General features: G+C 56.0%; 1 protein-coding gene across 1 annotated transcript in view; it reads right to left on the bottom strand.

Annotated features, from left to right (window-relative positions):
- IQSEC1 (IQ motif and Sec7 domain ArfGEF 1) overlaps nt 1-4259 on the bottom strand; it is a 281388-nt gene extending 277129 nt beyond the window's left edge. The window contains 1 exon segment of the mRNA XM_032458746.1: nt 3971-4259. Within this exon segment, the coding sequence (XP_032314637.1) occupies nt 3971-4230 (260 nt within the window). The 5' untranslated portion in view covers nt 4231-4259.
- Between the last annotated feature and the right edge of the window lie 8499 nt (nt 4260-12758).

Raw genomic sequence — 12758 nt, 5'->3', positions numbered from 1 at the left:
CCACACGGCCACCCAGGGCCCAGCCTCGGTGACAAGAGCCACCAGGCAGTACGGGGACCCTGCATGCAGGGCGTCCTCCGGCACTGGAGGCTGGGAGTCACGCAGGATCCGGACGTTATCTGCTCACTGGGCAGCGGGAAGGGCAGGCGGTGGGTGGAGGAGAGGAGGGGCCCTGGGACCAGACACCGGAGCCCCAGTCCCGCCGCCACCACTAGCCAGGCAGGAGGGCCGAAGCTGGTCACAGGCCCTCTCTGAGCTCCAGTTTCCACGTCTGTCAAGTGGGAGAGGCAACTGCCCCCCCCTCCCAGGAGCGCTGGGGCCACGCGCTGAGCTGCATGAAATGCAGAGCTCGGCGCAGGGCCGGGCACGTGGGACGCCGTCTGCAGGTGGAACCGGGACGCGCTCGCCCTGCTCCCCGGGCGCCTCTGCGTGCTCCCCGATACCAGCGGTGTCCGATAAAGTGCAAGCTGACTTTCTAAGAAAACATGGGGAGCCTAATCAACACCCTTCCCCACACCCTCCCCCACTCAGCAAAGTCCATGACGTGCCTGAACCCCTGGGGGGCGGGGGCAGTTCTAGAAAGCTCACTAGGACGTAGCTGCCTGAACAGCCGATGTGAATTCTGAGGTCAGAAGAGAGCAGCTAAGTAACGCCGTGCACCCAAAGGCATCCTGCCTCTTCCCTGTTATTTCCCTGTGTGCCCCACAGCAGACTCATGAAGCCCTCTTTCAGCAGTGGTCAGAGGAGGACTTTCTGGGAAAGGATTTAAAGGTCTCTGGGCTTAAAGGCTCCCCAAGTCCAGCAACCCCTCCCAAGGACTGCTTAGGGGAGGCTGTACAGGGCACTGCCGTCCCAGCGCCAGCCTGGTCAGCAGCGTCTGCCTACATGCCCCCCGGAGGACATTGCACCCACTGGACACGCAGGGGCACCCTGCCCAGGGCCCGCGGGACCAGGCTCCTGAGTCTGGCTGGAGCAGCAGGAGGCTGCTCAGGGAAAAAAGCCTGGCCTGGCCTCGCCTGACATGCTCACCGGACCCTCGCCCACAAGGGCCCCTGTCTGCAGAGGGTGGGCACACCAGTACTGGGAAAAAGCACCCCAATGCTGGGGCCCTGCACTGCCCGTCGCCTTGGGAAGCCTGCACACAGACGTTCCAGTCTCAACTGCAGGTGGCCAACCCCCACTGCACGCCAACTTCTGGACGGTCCTTCTCCAGGGAGCCACACTCCCCACCCCAAGTCCCCTGGGGGAATGCCAAGCCCCCAGAGGTCTCACCTAGGTTGCCAGGAAGTTCACTCACCTCCTACCTGTGCTCGGTTGGTCCAAGAAATGAGACCTGACTGACAAGGGAGGGAAGTGGCATGCATTAAGCACCTACTGTGTACCGGTTTCCTCCTCGCTCATCATCTTCACTTAATCCTCAGAAAAATCATGGGAGGCAGCTATGATCATTCCCGTTTTTGTGCATTAAAACCCCCCAAGGCTAAGATGTCCCTGCCCTGGTGCAACGCCTCCCTGGGCAGCTGACAACTTCACCTGCACCCCTGGCTCTTCTTTAAGTCCTTGCCTGGGTTGCCGGGGGGGGGGGGGGATAAGGGCTCACGCCCAAGTGCAGAGCTGGCCCCACGACCTGTTCACCTGCCCACGTCCCTTTTTCTGTGCAAGGCTGTGGATTCCCTTCCCATCTTCTCCACCCCCTTTTGGGTCTCGGGCACATCACTAATGGCTCCACATACAGTAGGCACTTAATAAAAGCTGGATGCTCTCAGGGGGGCTGGTTATCCATGCCCCTTAGGCATAAATCATCTCGCTCCACCGATGAGCAGGGGCCCCTCAAATCCAGGTTGGAAAGGCAGCCCCCACTGCAGGGGCCAGAACCCCCAGGATGTGAGGAAACACACACGTGCCCCCGGCTCCTGCATCCTCTCCCCGCAAAGGCGGATGAGGGAAATCAGGCCCAGAGTGCTGTCTTAAGGGGCCCCACAGCCCCGCTCCTCATGCTGCAGCAGCCACACCTCCAGGAGCTTGTTAGAAAGAAACAGGCCCTCGAGCCCGCCCCAGGCCCACTGGTCAGAACCTGCGTGCTAGCCCGGCCCCCAGGCCCTCGCGTGCACGTTCAAGTCAGAGAAGCTACCCTCTACCGAGAACCGTTGGCGCCGTTTCTCTGGAAAGGGGTGCTATCGTGGGCTCGAAGCCAGGCTGACACAGAGCTGGACACTCACAGAACAAGTCGTGCATTAGCACCCCGGGTCCCTCCAAGGTCACCGCCCACACTCGGCACTGGGGGGGTTCCCCACGCAGGCCTCAGAATCTTCCCGCCCACACCTGGTCACCAGGGGTGGCTGAAAGGAAACAAGGAGCCAGCCCCCCAGGATGGTGCCGTGAGGCACTTGCTGACAGCGCGTGTCACCGTTCCCTGGGAAAGCAGGGCGCATGTCCCTGCCCTGGTGCATTGCCTCCCTGGGCAGCTGACAACTTCACCTGGGCCCCTGGCTCTTTAAGTCCTTGCCTGGGTTGCAGCGGGGAGGGGGGATAAGGGCTCACGCCCTGCAATGAACACCAGGTGACCCACGACTGCTGTGGAAGGGACTGAGTGAAGAAGGGGTTCTGAGAGGCGCCAAAGAGCCACGGGTGGACCTATAGGGCAGGGGTCTCCTTTTTCTCCGTGACGCCAGCCAGGAGCGACTGCACGCCTCACTCCTCCCTCCCAGGATAAACAGAAAGGAGAAGTTGCCGCTGGCCTGCCACCGCAGAGCCACCAGGCTGACCCACGCCCTGACCCCACCCTCACCCGAGCCCGGTAGCTCTGTACAGAACTACGCAGGAAGTGGGCGGCAGGCGGGATGCCTCTGCCCCATGAGTGCAGCCTGCACAGCCCTGTCGAGGCGGGAGACACGGGATCTGGGATGACCAGATGACCATACCTGGGCTCCTGGGAGTCAGGAGCCCCTCCCTCTACAGGATTTTGGAGTCAGGGTTAACTCCTCCCTATCATTTCTGCTCACCCCCAGCCGTCCAGGGAACCTTTCCGGAAGCTGCGGACCACCACCACTCCACACCCCCCTACCCCTACGGCCAAGACAGACAGACACACACACACACAGACAGACACACACACACACAAACGTTTCCCCTCCGCCCCAGTCCATGGAGTGTGAGCCAGATGGTCCCAAAGACAAGGGGACCAAGGGGTTAGATAGGGTGCAGAGCACGCAGGAACCCCACCCCAGCGTCGCCCGAGCCGGTGCTCGGTGCTCCCTGCCCCGCCCCAGATGGGCGCCGGGACTTCTGCGGAGAGGGGCCGCACACGCGACTTCGGACCCACGGGAGGCAAACGCGCGACCGGGAAGCCGAGGCCAGTATGGCTGGGCAGTCCCGCCCCATCCCGTCCCCTGCTTAATCCTTGAACCGAAATAGCCCCGGGTAATCCCGGAACGAGACGGGAAGGGTATTAACCCCGAGCCACGAAGAAGAGACGAAGGCGTCCACAGGGAAGAGGGCTAGGCGCGTCCTGGGCTGGAGGCTGCACAGAGTCCCCTCGGGAGGGATGCGACCCGCAAGTGACCCAGGCGGGCTCGAGGGCGGGATCCGTGCCTGCCGCGCCCCCTCCCTTCCGGATCTCCGGGTCGGGAGTTCTGGCCCCGCTACCCAGAGCCCCAGGGCTGCGCCCTGTAGCGAGGCCGACCCCGCAACCGAGCTCCAGGGTCGCGGGAGCCCGAGTCCCGAGCCGGCCGGCTGCTGAGAGCCAGGCAGGCGGGAGCGCAGGGCAGCGCCCCGGAGCCCCTTTCCCCGGGAGCTCAGTCCCCGCCGAGACCGAGCCCCAGGTCGGGGCCGCGACCCCGCCGGGGATACGCCAGGGCGCCCAGAGTCTCCTGGCGGGCAGGGGCGCTCCCCAGCCCGGCCCCGAGGGGAGTGGGGCCCCCAAGAAGTTCGCGCGCCCCCGACACGCCCGCCGCCTCCGGTGCCCGCTTACTTGTCTCGGTGGCCGCCGAGCTCCGGAATGGCGCCGAGCGGCTCGGGGCCAGGGTCGGGGCGGCGGGCGCACGCGGCCAGGTGCCGCCGGTGCCGCTCCAGCAGGCCGGCGTTCTCGCGGCTCAGCCGCGCCACTTGGTGCTCCAGCTCCTCGATGCGCCGCCGCCGGCGCGCCAGCAGCTCCTGCTGCGCCGCGACGATCCGGGTCAGCTCCTGCAGGTACTCGGCCGCCTGGCCGGGGGGCTCGGCGGCGCTCGCCATGGTCCCGCCTCAGGCGAGCGGGCGGCGGCGGGGCGGCGGCGGCGGCGGCGGAGGGGCGGCCATGGCTGCGCGGCGGGGACGGCGGCTCCGCGCGGCGCGGCGCGGCGCGGGGCTCGGCCCGGGGGGCGCGGCGCGCGGGGCTGGCGCGGCCCCGCCTCGGCGCCCGGCTCCCGCCTCCGCCCGCGCCCGCCCCCCGGCGCCTCCGCGCCGCCCGCGGCCCCACGGACGCGGCGGGGCGGGCAGGGCGCGGAGCTGCGGCCGCCGCGGGCGGGCGAGCGAGGAGTTTGCAAAGTGCCGGCTGCGACGCGAGGGGGAAGCGGGAGCCGGAGCCCGGGGCGGCCGGCGCGGGAGGAGGCGGGCGGGAGGCGGGAGGCGGCGGAGGGAGGGCGCCGCCTGCCGGCCCCGCGCCCGGCTCCCCGCGCCCCGCGCGCCGCCACCCGGGTGCGACTCGCGCCTCCGCACCGCCGCTCCGGCCGCGCTGATGCCCAAATTTCACAAAGCAGCAATTCGGCAGAATAAAACTTCCAACTCATATTATCAGCCGACGACTGGCGTGTGAGCAGGAAAACAACTCATGAACTCATCAGCGCCGTGACATCTTTTTTGATGTAAGTCTCCGAAAGCGCAGGGTTCCTTGTGTTGCACAAGCAAGACACCTTCCTGGCCTGTCCCGGCGGCGCTCTAAGCGGTCGGGGGCGCCGACGACCCCGCGAGGCCGATGCGGACCAGCCGCCGAGGCCGGGCCTGGGCCCTCCGCGCCCTCCCGGGGCCTGGTGCGATGGCCTGCAGGCCGCGGACCCACCGCAACGCTGGCCTGGACAAGTTCAGCAGTTTGTTTTGACTCTGGGCCTCGGCTTCCTCAGCAGCCGTGTTTTCTAAGTCTTGACTTTTAAAAATCATTGTCGTTTTCACACTTCAAATGTCTGTAGGGCTAAACGTTATTTTTCTACCTTCTGGAAGCATTCAGTTATTTCCATTGTTTCTTGTTTTCTAGTAAATGTATTTTAAGGCTATAAATTTACCTCTGGGGAAAGCTTTAGCTACATCTCATAGATTTATAAACTGTAATAAAGCACATTTTGATGGTCCCTTCGTTAAGGCTGGCATCACCCTGGCTTTGACAGAACGCGGTATCCCATGCCCGCGTCTCTTGATGTCCCTTTACCTCCAGGAGGGGGTGAGCCCTGTGTGCCGAGACCCCAGACCCTCCAGGGTCCTGAGCCCTCCTTGGGGGGCCCCTGGGCACGGCCTATGGAGAGGGACAGAATGACAGTGGGGCTATTTGGGGTCCTCAAATCCACCGAGCACTTTTCCTTCAGATGAGGTTATACACACAGCAGCCTGAGCGAAAACTCTTAGCAGTGACCTTTAAACTTGCCCCTCATTCTAGGCTCCTTGTGATGCTCCAGAAATTAATATTTTTATCAATCCTGTAATTATTTTGTGAAAGGCACAATTATATGACATCCTGCTCATGTGTGTAAAGTGTCTCTCATTCCAGTTTATACATTGAAAATACACCAACACCTCTGCAACCCTAGTCTATTTCCTCATTTTATAAAGACACCAGGAGCCCCCCCAAAAGGGCTATGGCCCTGGCTTCTCTTGGCTTTTTGGGGAGACCTGCCCCTGGCAACACATGTGGGGTCTCTGCAAGTGTTCAGGAGTGAAGGAGATTCAGGCCTACGTCCTGGGACATGTGAGTGAGGATTACGGGGGAGGGGGGAGCTCCCCCGGCTGGTGCTGAGCCCGAGGGCTTGCCCAGTAAACCTCCTGCAGCAGGCCTCCTCTCCCCTCCCCCCAACTCTGTCTCACTCTGCTCCTTGGACTGTGTTAAGATTTATGCGATTTATATGCTGTTCTGGAACTCTAGTCAAAGTCTCCGTGCTTTATATAGAGAGAGGTTCTAAACCTGAAAACCCAGTATTAGGCTTATCCAGTACTATCATTACATAAATACAAGGCTAGAGGCGTTTAAATTGAAATGCAGGGGGGAAGAAAAAGATGCAGCTACACACTCCAAAGAAAATAAAGGTGACAAAAATTTGGAGGAGGAGATGGGAAGGGAAGGCATGTTGGAAGCGTCTATTAATTTTTACTATTATTATCCACACTCAGTGTATCAGTAAGATCATTGATCTTTGGAATATTACCATTTGCTGTAGGATATTCATTTTTCTCCTTAAAAACCTTCCTCTGAGCGCTCTCTGACTCACTGTTGTAATCTGGCCCAGCAGCTACCTCGGCCAGCTACGCGGCTCTCGTCAGAGATTTCTCAGCATTACACTTCTGGACTGGGTCCATGGTTTCCTGGATCCTACGTCTTCTCTTTCTTGGATTTGTTTTCCATTTTGCTGTGCACATCCTTTAGTGAGTCTCCCAGAGACAGCCAGTGGGAAGGTCTTTGAGTCCTGCTTGTGTGTCTGAAATTATTTATTTTGCCTCCACACTTGATTGACAGTTTGGCTGGGTATAGAATTCTTGGTTCAAAATCAGTTTCCTCAGAACCTGGAAGAGTTTGTTCCATTTTCCTCTATTTCTTCTCTGTTTTTCCTCCAGTGCTGCTGATGCTCATCTGAGTCTTGTTCCTTTCAGGAGGTTTCTCCTGCAGGGTGGGGGGAGGCTGATCCTGCGCTCCATCAGGACTTTCTGGAAATAAGGGACTTTTTGATCACCACGATGACTGGGAGCACTCTGGCACTCCACGAGCAGGGGTCATGGATGCGACACGCAGAAAAGACCCATCTAACAGAAACTGCCCCACTCATACTGCCAAAAAGAGGAACAAGGTCGGAGGACCCACACCAGGTGACTTCAAGGCTTATTATAAAGCATCAGTACAAGGAGGACCGATGTCCAGCTAGACAGAAAGGTCAACAGAACAGGAAAGGGTGCAGAAACAGACCCAAACATACGTGGCCAATTTGTTTTGACAAAGGTGCCAAGGTAGCCTCATGGGGGACATGACAGTCTTTCAACCAGTGTTGCCAGCGCAGTTGGAAATCCACATGCAAAAGAAGGAACCTCAACTCAGAGCTTGCGGTGTTTGTGAACATTAACTGGGAATAGAGCAGAGACCTAAAAGAGAGAGCTCAATGTATAAAACTTCTAGGGGAGAAAAATAGGAGAAAATCTGAATGGCCTGGAGTTTGGCAGAGATTTCTTAAGCAAGACACCAAACGCATCAACTCTGAAAGAGAAGAAATCAATAAATTGGACTTCATTGCAATAAAAAATATTTTCCTCTTCAGAAGACACTCTTAAGAAAAAGATAAGCCACACGTCCCTGAAGGCACTGAATCGTAAAAGATAAACAGGGAGACTGGCTGTCGCACACACTTTCCTGCTGAAATGCACAGAGTCCATCTCATACTTGCAGTTTTATGATTCAGGCCATCATCCTGAAAGAGTATCACATTGTGTGGCTGTAATTCATACATGGTAGCTAATAAAAAGTTAAAAGTGAAGAAAAGAAAAAGACAAGCCATCGTACAGGAGAAAATACTTGCAAAATGTACATTCAACCAAGGGCTTGTGTGTGCACTATCTCAAGAACTCTTCCAACTTAACAACAAAATAAACAACCCTATTAAACATTGGCAAAAGATTTGAACAGACATTTTACCAAAGAAGACATACAGGTGGCAAATAAGCAGACAAAAATATGCTCAACACCATTAGTCATTAGGGAAATGCAAAATCAAGTCACAATGAATTGTAATAGCCTATAATGCAAAAGAATATGAAAAAGAATATGTATGTATCACTGAATCACTGTGCTGTACCCCAGAAACTAACACAACGTTGTAAGTCAACTCTTCTTCAATAAAACAAATCACAATGACTTATACATGACACCAAAACCATAAGGAACCAAAGAAAAACTAGAGAACCTGGACATTAACGAAATTAAAAATTTTGTGCTTCAAAGGACATTAGTCAAGAAACTGAAATGACAACGCTCAGAACAGGAGAAAATTTTTGTGAATCACGCATTTGATAAGACACTTGTTTCTAGCGTGTATAAAGAACCTCTACAACTCAATAATTTAAACGACGACCCAATGTGAAATGGGCAAAGGAGCTGAGCAGACATTTCTCTTAAGCAGATGAAAAGCACATGAAAAGCTACTTAACATCACCAGGGAGCAGGGAAATGCAAATCAAGAGCAAGACGAGCTACCACGCCACACCTAGTAGGTTAGCTAACGTTACAAATACAGAAATAATACTTGTTGGCAAGAATGTAGAGAAACTGGACCCTCAGTCGTTGCTGGAGGGAATCTAAAATGGTCCAGCTGCTTTGAAAACAGTCCGCGGTTCCTCAAACACTGAAGCATTTACACCGTATGACCTAGAAATTCTACTCCGAGGTACCCAGCCAAGGGCTGAAAGCCACACATCCACACAAAAACTTGGACCTGAATGTGGTGATGGCATTACTCACAAGAGCACATGTTGTGTGATTCCATTTATATGCGATGTCCCGAATAGTCAGGTCTACAGGGACAGACAGACAAACCTACAGAGCGGACGCACAGGGCTGGGGCGGGCGGGTGGTGGGTAGGTAAGCACTTCTTTCTAGGGTGATGAGAATGTTCCAGAATTGATTGTAAAACTGTGGGAAGGTACTAAAAAGCACTGACTTGTACACTTTCGAAGGGTGACTTGCATGGTATGTTAATTATATCTCACTAAAGCTGTCACACGAGTAAAACTTCATTAGCTACCAAAATGGCTTCAGTTAAGGAGCTGGACCGTTCCCCGCGCGTCTCCGTCGGGCCCCGCTGGAGGGGGCGATGCGGGGCGAGGCAGGGAAGTGGGGAACCAGCCTCTCCAGGCCCAGAGGAGCCCTGATCCCTGTGCTTCTGCTGACGGAATGGCCGTCTAAACTGTCGTGATGGATGCGGTGAGATGTGGCTCTCAGTGCCCGTGACAGACCTGGACCCCAGGACGCAGACGCAGGTGCGGCAGCGGGCCGTTCCAGCCCAAGATGGCCGTGCTTTTAAAAACTGCAGTATCAGCTGCCAGCGTTCTAAGGGCCATCCGAAGAATCTAACTTGGGGCTCCTCTGGGACAGGCCCCTCCCAGCTGCAATTGTCTCGGGTGGAAGGCGGCAGCCACCGTCACTGTCCGGGGTGTGGGTTCTCAGGCATGCCCTACGAATGAAGAAGCTAAGACCAGAGAGGGGAGTGACTTGCCCGAGGCCACTCAGCGAGTTAGAAGCGGGGGGCCATCTTGACCTTAAACTCCAGGCTCTGTGTGTTGCTTCTCCCCACCCTGCCCGTTTCCAGTGGTTTGCTGATTATTCCACAGAGCTGCTCCCTGACATGAAGGCTGCTGCGGAGGGTGCAGAGGAGAAAAGGGTGAAGGCACAGACACACCGCCCCTCATTCCCTGGCATCTGCGTCCCCTCCTCTCCACCCCCAACTCTTGGCACTTTGGTACATGCTGTTCCTTCTTCTAGATACTTTTTCCCCACATTCTTCAGACTGACAAACTCCTATGCATGCTTCAAAACCCAATCCAAGTGGCACCTCCCTCCAGGAGCCCTCCCTGACTCCCCCAGCTCACATGGAAGCTCCCTTTAGCTTCCGAGGCTCTTCCTCCTGCTGTTTTTTAAAGATGGTTTCCAGTTTGGTAGGGCTGTGGGAAAATCAGCCCTAACTCTCCGTCACGGACGGCATGACAATAGCACACACTCCTTGGAAGACAACGAGGGAATCGAACTGTCCTCCACATTTCAAATGCACACACCCTTTGACCTGACAATGCCGAGCTTAGGAATTTATTCCACAGTAAACCCACTCACTGGCTCAAAGGAATCATGGAAAGTCCATTCTGCAGAAAATCTGCAGCTGGAGCCAAGGTTGGGCTCTGTGGACTGACAAGGGTGACCTTCAGAATAAAGGAAGCGATGAAAGGGAGCACGGAGCAGGAGACGTGGGCGGCTCCTGGCGTGTGGAAGCGGGAAGGAGCATGCAGGACTGCGTGCTTGAGTAGGCATAGACCGTTCCCAGAGGGACGCGCTCCAGATAATGCTGAAGGCGGCTGCCCCTGGATTTGTTACACCTCCTCATGTGTGTTTTACCTTTTATGAAAGTAACGGTGCCCTAGGTGTGGAAAGACTGACTCGTTAGCATTTGGTAAAGTTCAGATACTGTTTTCCATGCATATGTGTTACCTCTTCAGAATACAGCCATGATAGTAAGTGCACTGAAAGAGAATCAAATGATCTCCAGGTAGTATGTTCTCTCTGCCCATCTCCTCTGACCTCCACCGGATTCTGATCCCTGAACCTCTGCTCCCACGAACTGCCACCAAGAAGCACTCAGGAAGCATCGGATGAATGAGTGACTGAGGGGGGCACCCCTCACCCCTACCCACCCTGAACCAGCACAGGTGTCCTCCCCAGAGCCTGCGGGCAGGAAGGCGCCCACCCAGGGCTCCACAGGGCACCCAGAGCCCTCTCTGGCAGGAAGCAGGGGCCTCCCGGCCATGGGGGGCTCTCCCCTCCCCCTGCACACTCTCACCCTGACCTCCAGCATCCGTCTGTCTTCACGCTCCAGCTCACTTGGCCGTTTGTTGAGGAAGTACAGACAAGTGGTGGACAGTACAGACAGACAGACAGACAGACAGACAAAAGATGGTAGAAAGAACAAGGACTTAGAAATCCTGCTTGGCCACCAACTTGTTAATAAGCCCTGGGCCACTGTCTTCAGTTCTGAAGTGTCACTGAACTCATCTGTAAACGGAGAGACTCACCCTCCCTTCCAGGCTGCTGTCAGGATAAGTTAAGGCTGTTGGTGGGAAGGTGGTGTGCAAAGTGCGTGGCTCGGGGAAGGCGCGTGTGACCTAACTCTACCTTGGCCACGCTGCCTGGCCCCGCCTGCGGTTTCCTCAACGTCTGCAGAGGCCACGCTGGAACAGAGACAGCGTTAAATGATACGATTAGAAGCCTAAGTATGTGTGTTCAAAGTATGAACGTGGCCACTAGAAAAACAGAGATAGAAGGCATAATTTTCAGAGCAGCAGAGGGGGGGAAATGGAACAAAGAGAATTCGATCAATTAAAAAAATGAAACAAAATGAAATCCTGATTAATCATAATTAACGTAAGATGGCCAAGTAAGCCCAGAGCAGCTCTGCAGTACAATAAAGCGAACGTTTCCCGTTCCGCTATCAAAAGGCAGAGACTCCTGTAAACGTGTGTTTACAAGCGTTACGGCATCTCAAGAGCTCCCTGGGGGCCGGAGCCCCTGCCGGCCGCCTCCCCACCCAGCGCACCTGTCCCGATGCTCCGCGCCGCCAGTCCTCAGCGCTGGCCGTCAGGCCACCTCGCTCGGGGGGCTGAGGAGCACTTAGCGGCCAGTCCTGACAGGGCTGGTTGGTGACTGCAGTCACCTTATGCATCATTTGTTTCTGCACATCAGGATGGATCTTCACCCCCGAAGGTCCTACCTACTAGGAGCAGGTGACTGGCTACAACGTTCTGCTTTCAGCGATGCTTAGAGCAGGTGCACACAACCCGCTGTGGGACTGAGGCCCTGCTTGGGGTCTCCTGTCCCCAGGGCAGGCTCCTGGAGCCCGTGCACACAGAACACCCTCTCAGGACTCAGGGCTGCTCTAAATGACCGTGGTCCGCTGTCGGCCAGACCTATACAGAAGACGTTGATCTGCCTTTCAAAGGAGAAGACAATCAGAAAAAGGAGTCTTCAGCATTAGATCGTCAGCACTGGAGCTTGTCTGTAACAATCCTTATTACAAATGGGGATGCCCAGAGAGAGGGAGCGATTTGTTTGAGGACACACAGCATGTGAATGGCAACTCACCCAGTGGAACCCCAAATTGGGTCCTTCAGATGCTGCGTTCATGAGTTTCACCATCACTGGGTACACACCAAGTGCAGAGTTGAATTTTTTCTTTCCTTGTTTTGGACAAAACTATTTTTCGTTTAAGAGGTTTCTTATCAAATACACTTAGCCTGAAATGAAACTTGGTATCCTTTGCTGTCGTTACAAGGGAATCCATAAAATAAAACAGAAGGAAAAAACGGTCATTTTAGATAGAGGTTGTTGTCATGCCACACTGAGTGTTGGGCTGGTTCTTTCCAATCAGAATCCTAGGGAGGTGAAAACGACCAGTCAGCGTGTGGACAAGCTCCGCGTCATGCTGTCATGCTGACCGGAAATGGCCCTGTCTGTCCTCGTCACCCCATGATGTTTAAGGTGCACATCTCCTCACAACCTTGGGGACTTTGTCTCAGGTGCCTCAGGGCCCCACAGGGCTTGTCCTCACCTCCCCCAGCCTCTGCCTTTCCATCTGTGAAATGGGGATAAGGACACCCACTCCTGGGGGACGCTGGAGGCCGTGGAATTCAATGAGGTCACATGTAAACCACCCAGCCTGGCGCCCTCCTGTGAGGAGCTGCAGTCATTGTCCCTCCACTGCCTCTGAAGGAGGGGGCTCTCACAGTCCTCCCCACGGGAGCACGGGGTGGGGTGCCACCCCTTTTACAGGTGGGGAGTC

Source organism: Camelus ferus, chromosome 17, assembly GCF_009834535.1.
Source record: "Camelus ferus isolate YT-003-E chromosome 17, BCGSAC_Cfer_1.0, whole genome shotgun sequence".
In the NCBI taxonomy this organism is placed as follows: Eukaryota; Metazoa; Chordata; class Mammalia; order Artiodactyla; family Camelidae; genus Camelus; species Camelus ferus.
The sequence above is the reverse complement of the archived record's forward strand: the minus strand, read 5'-3'. Positions and strand labels throughout refer to the sequence as shown.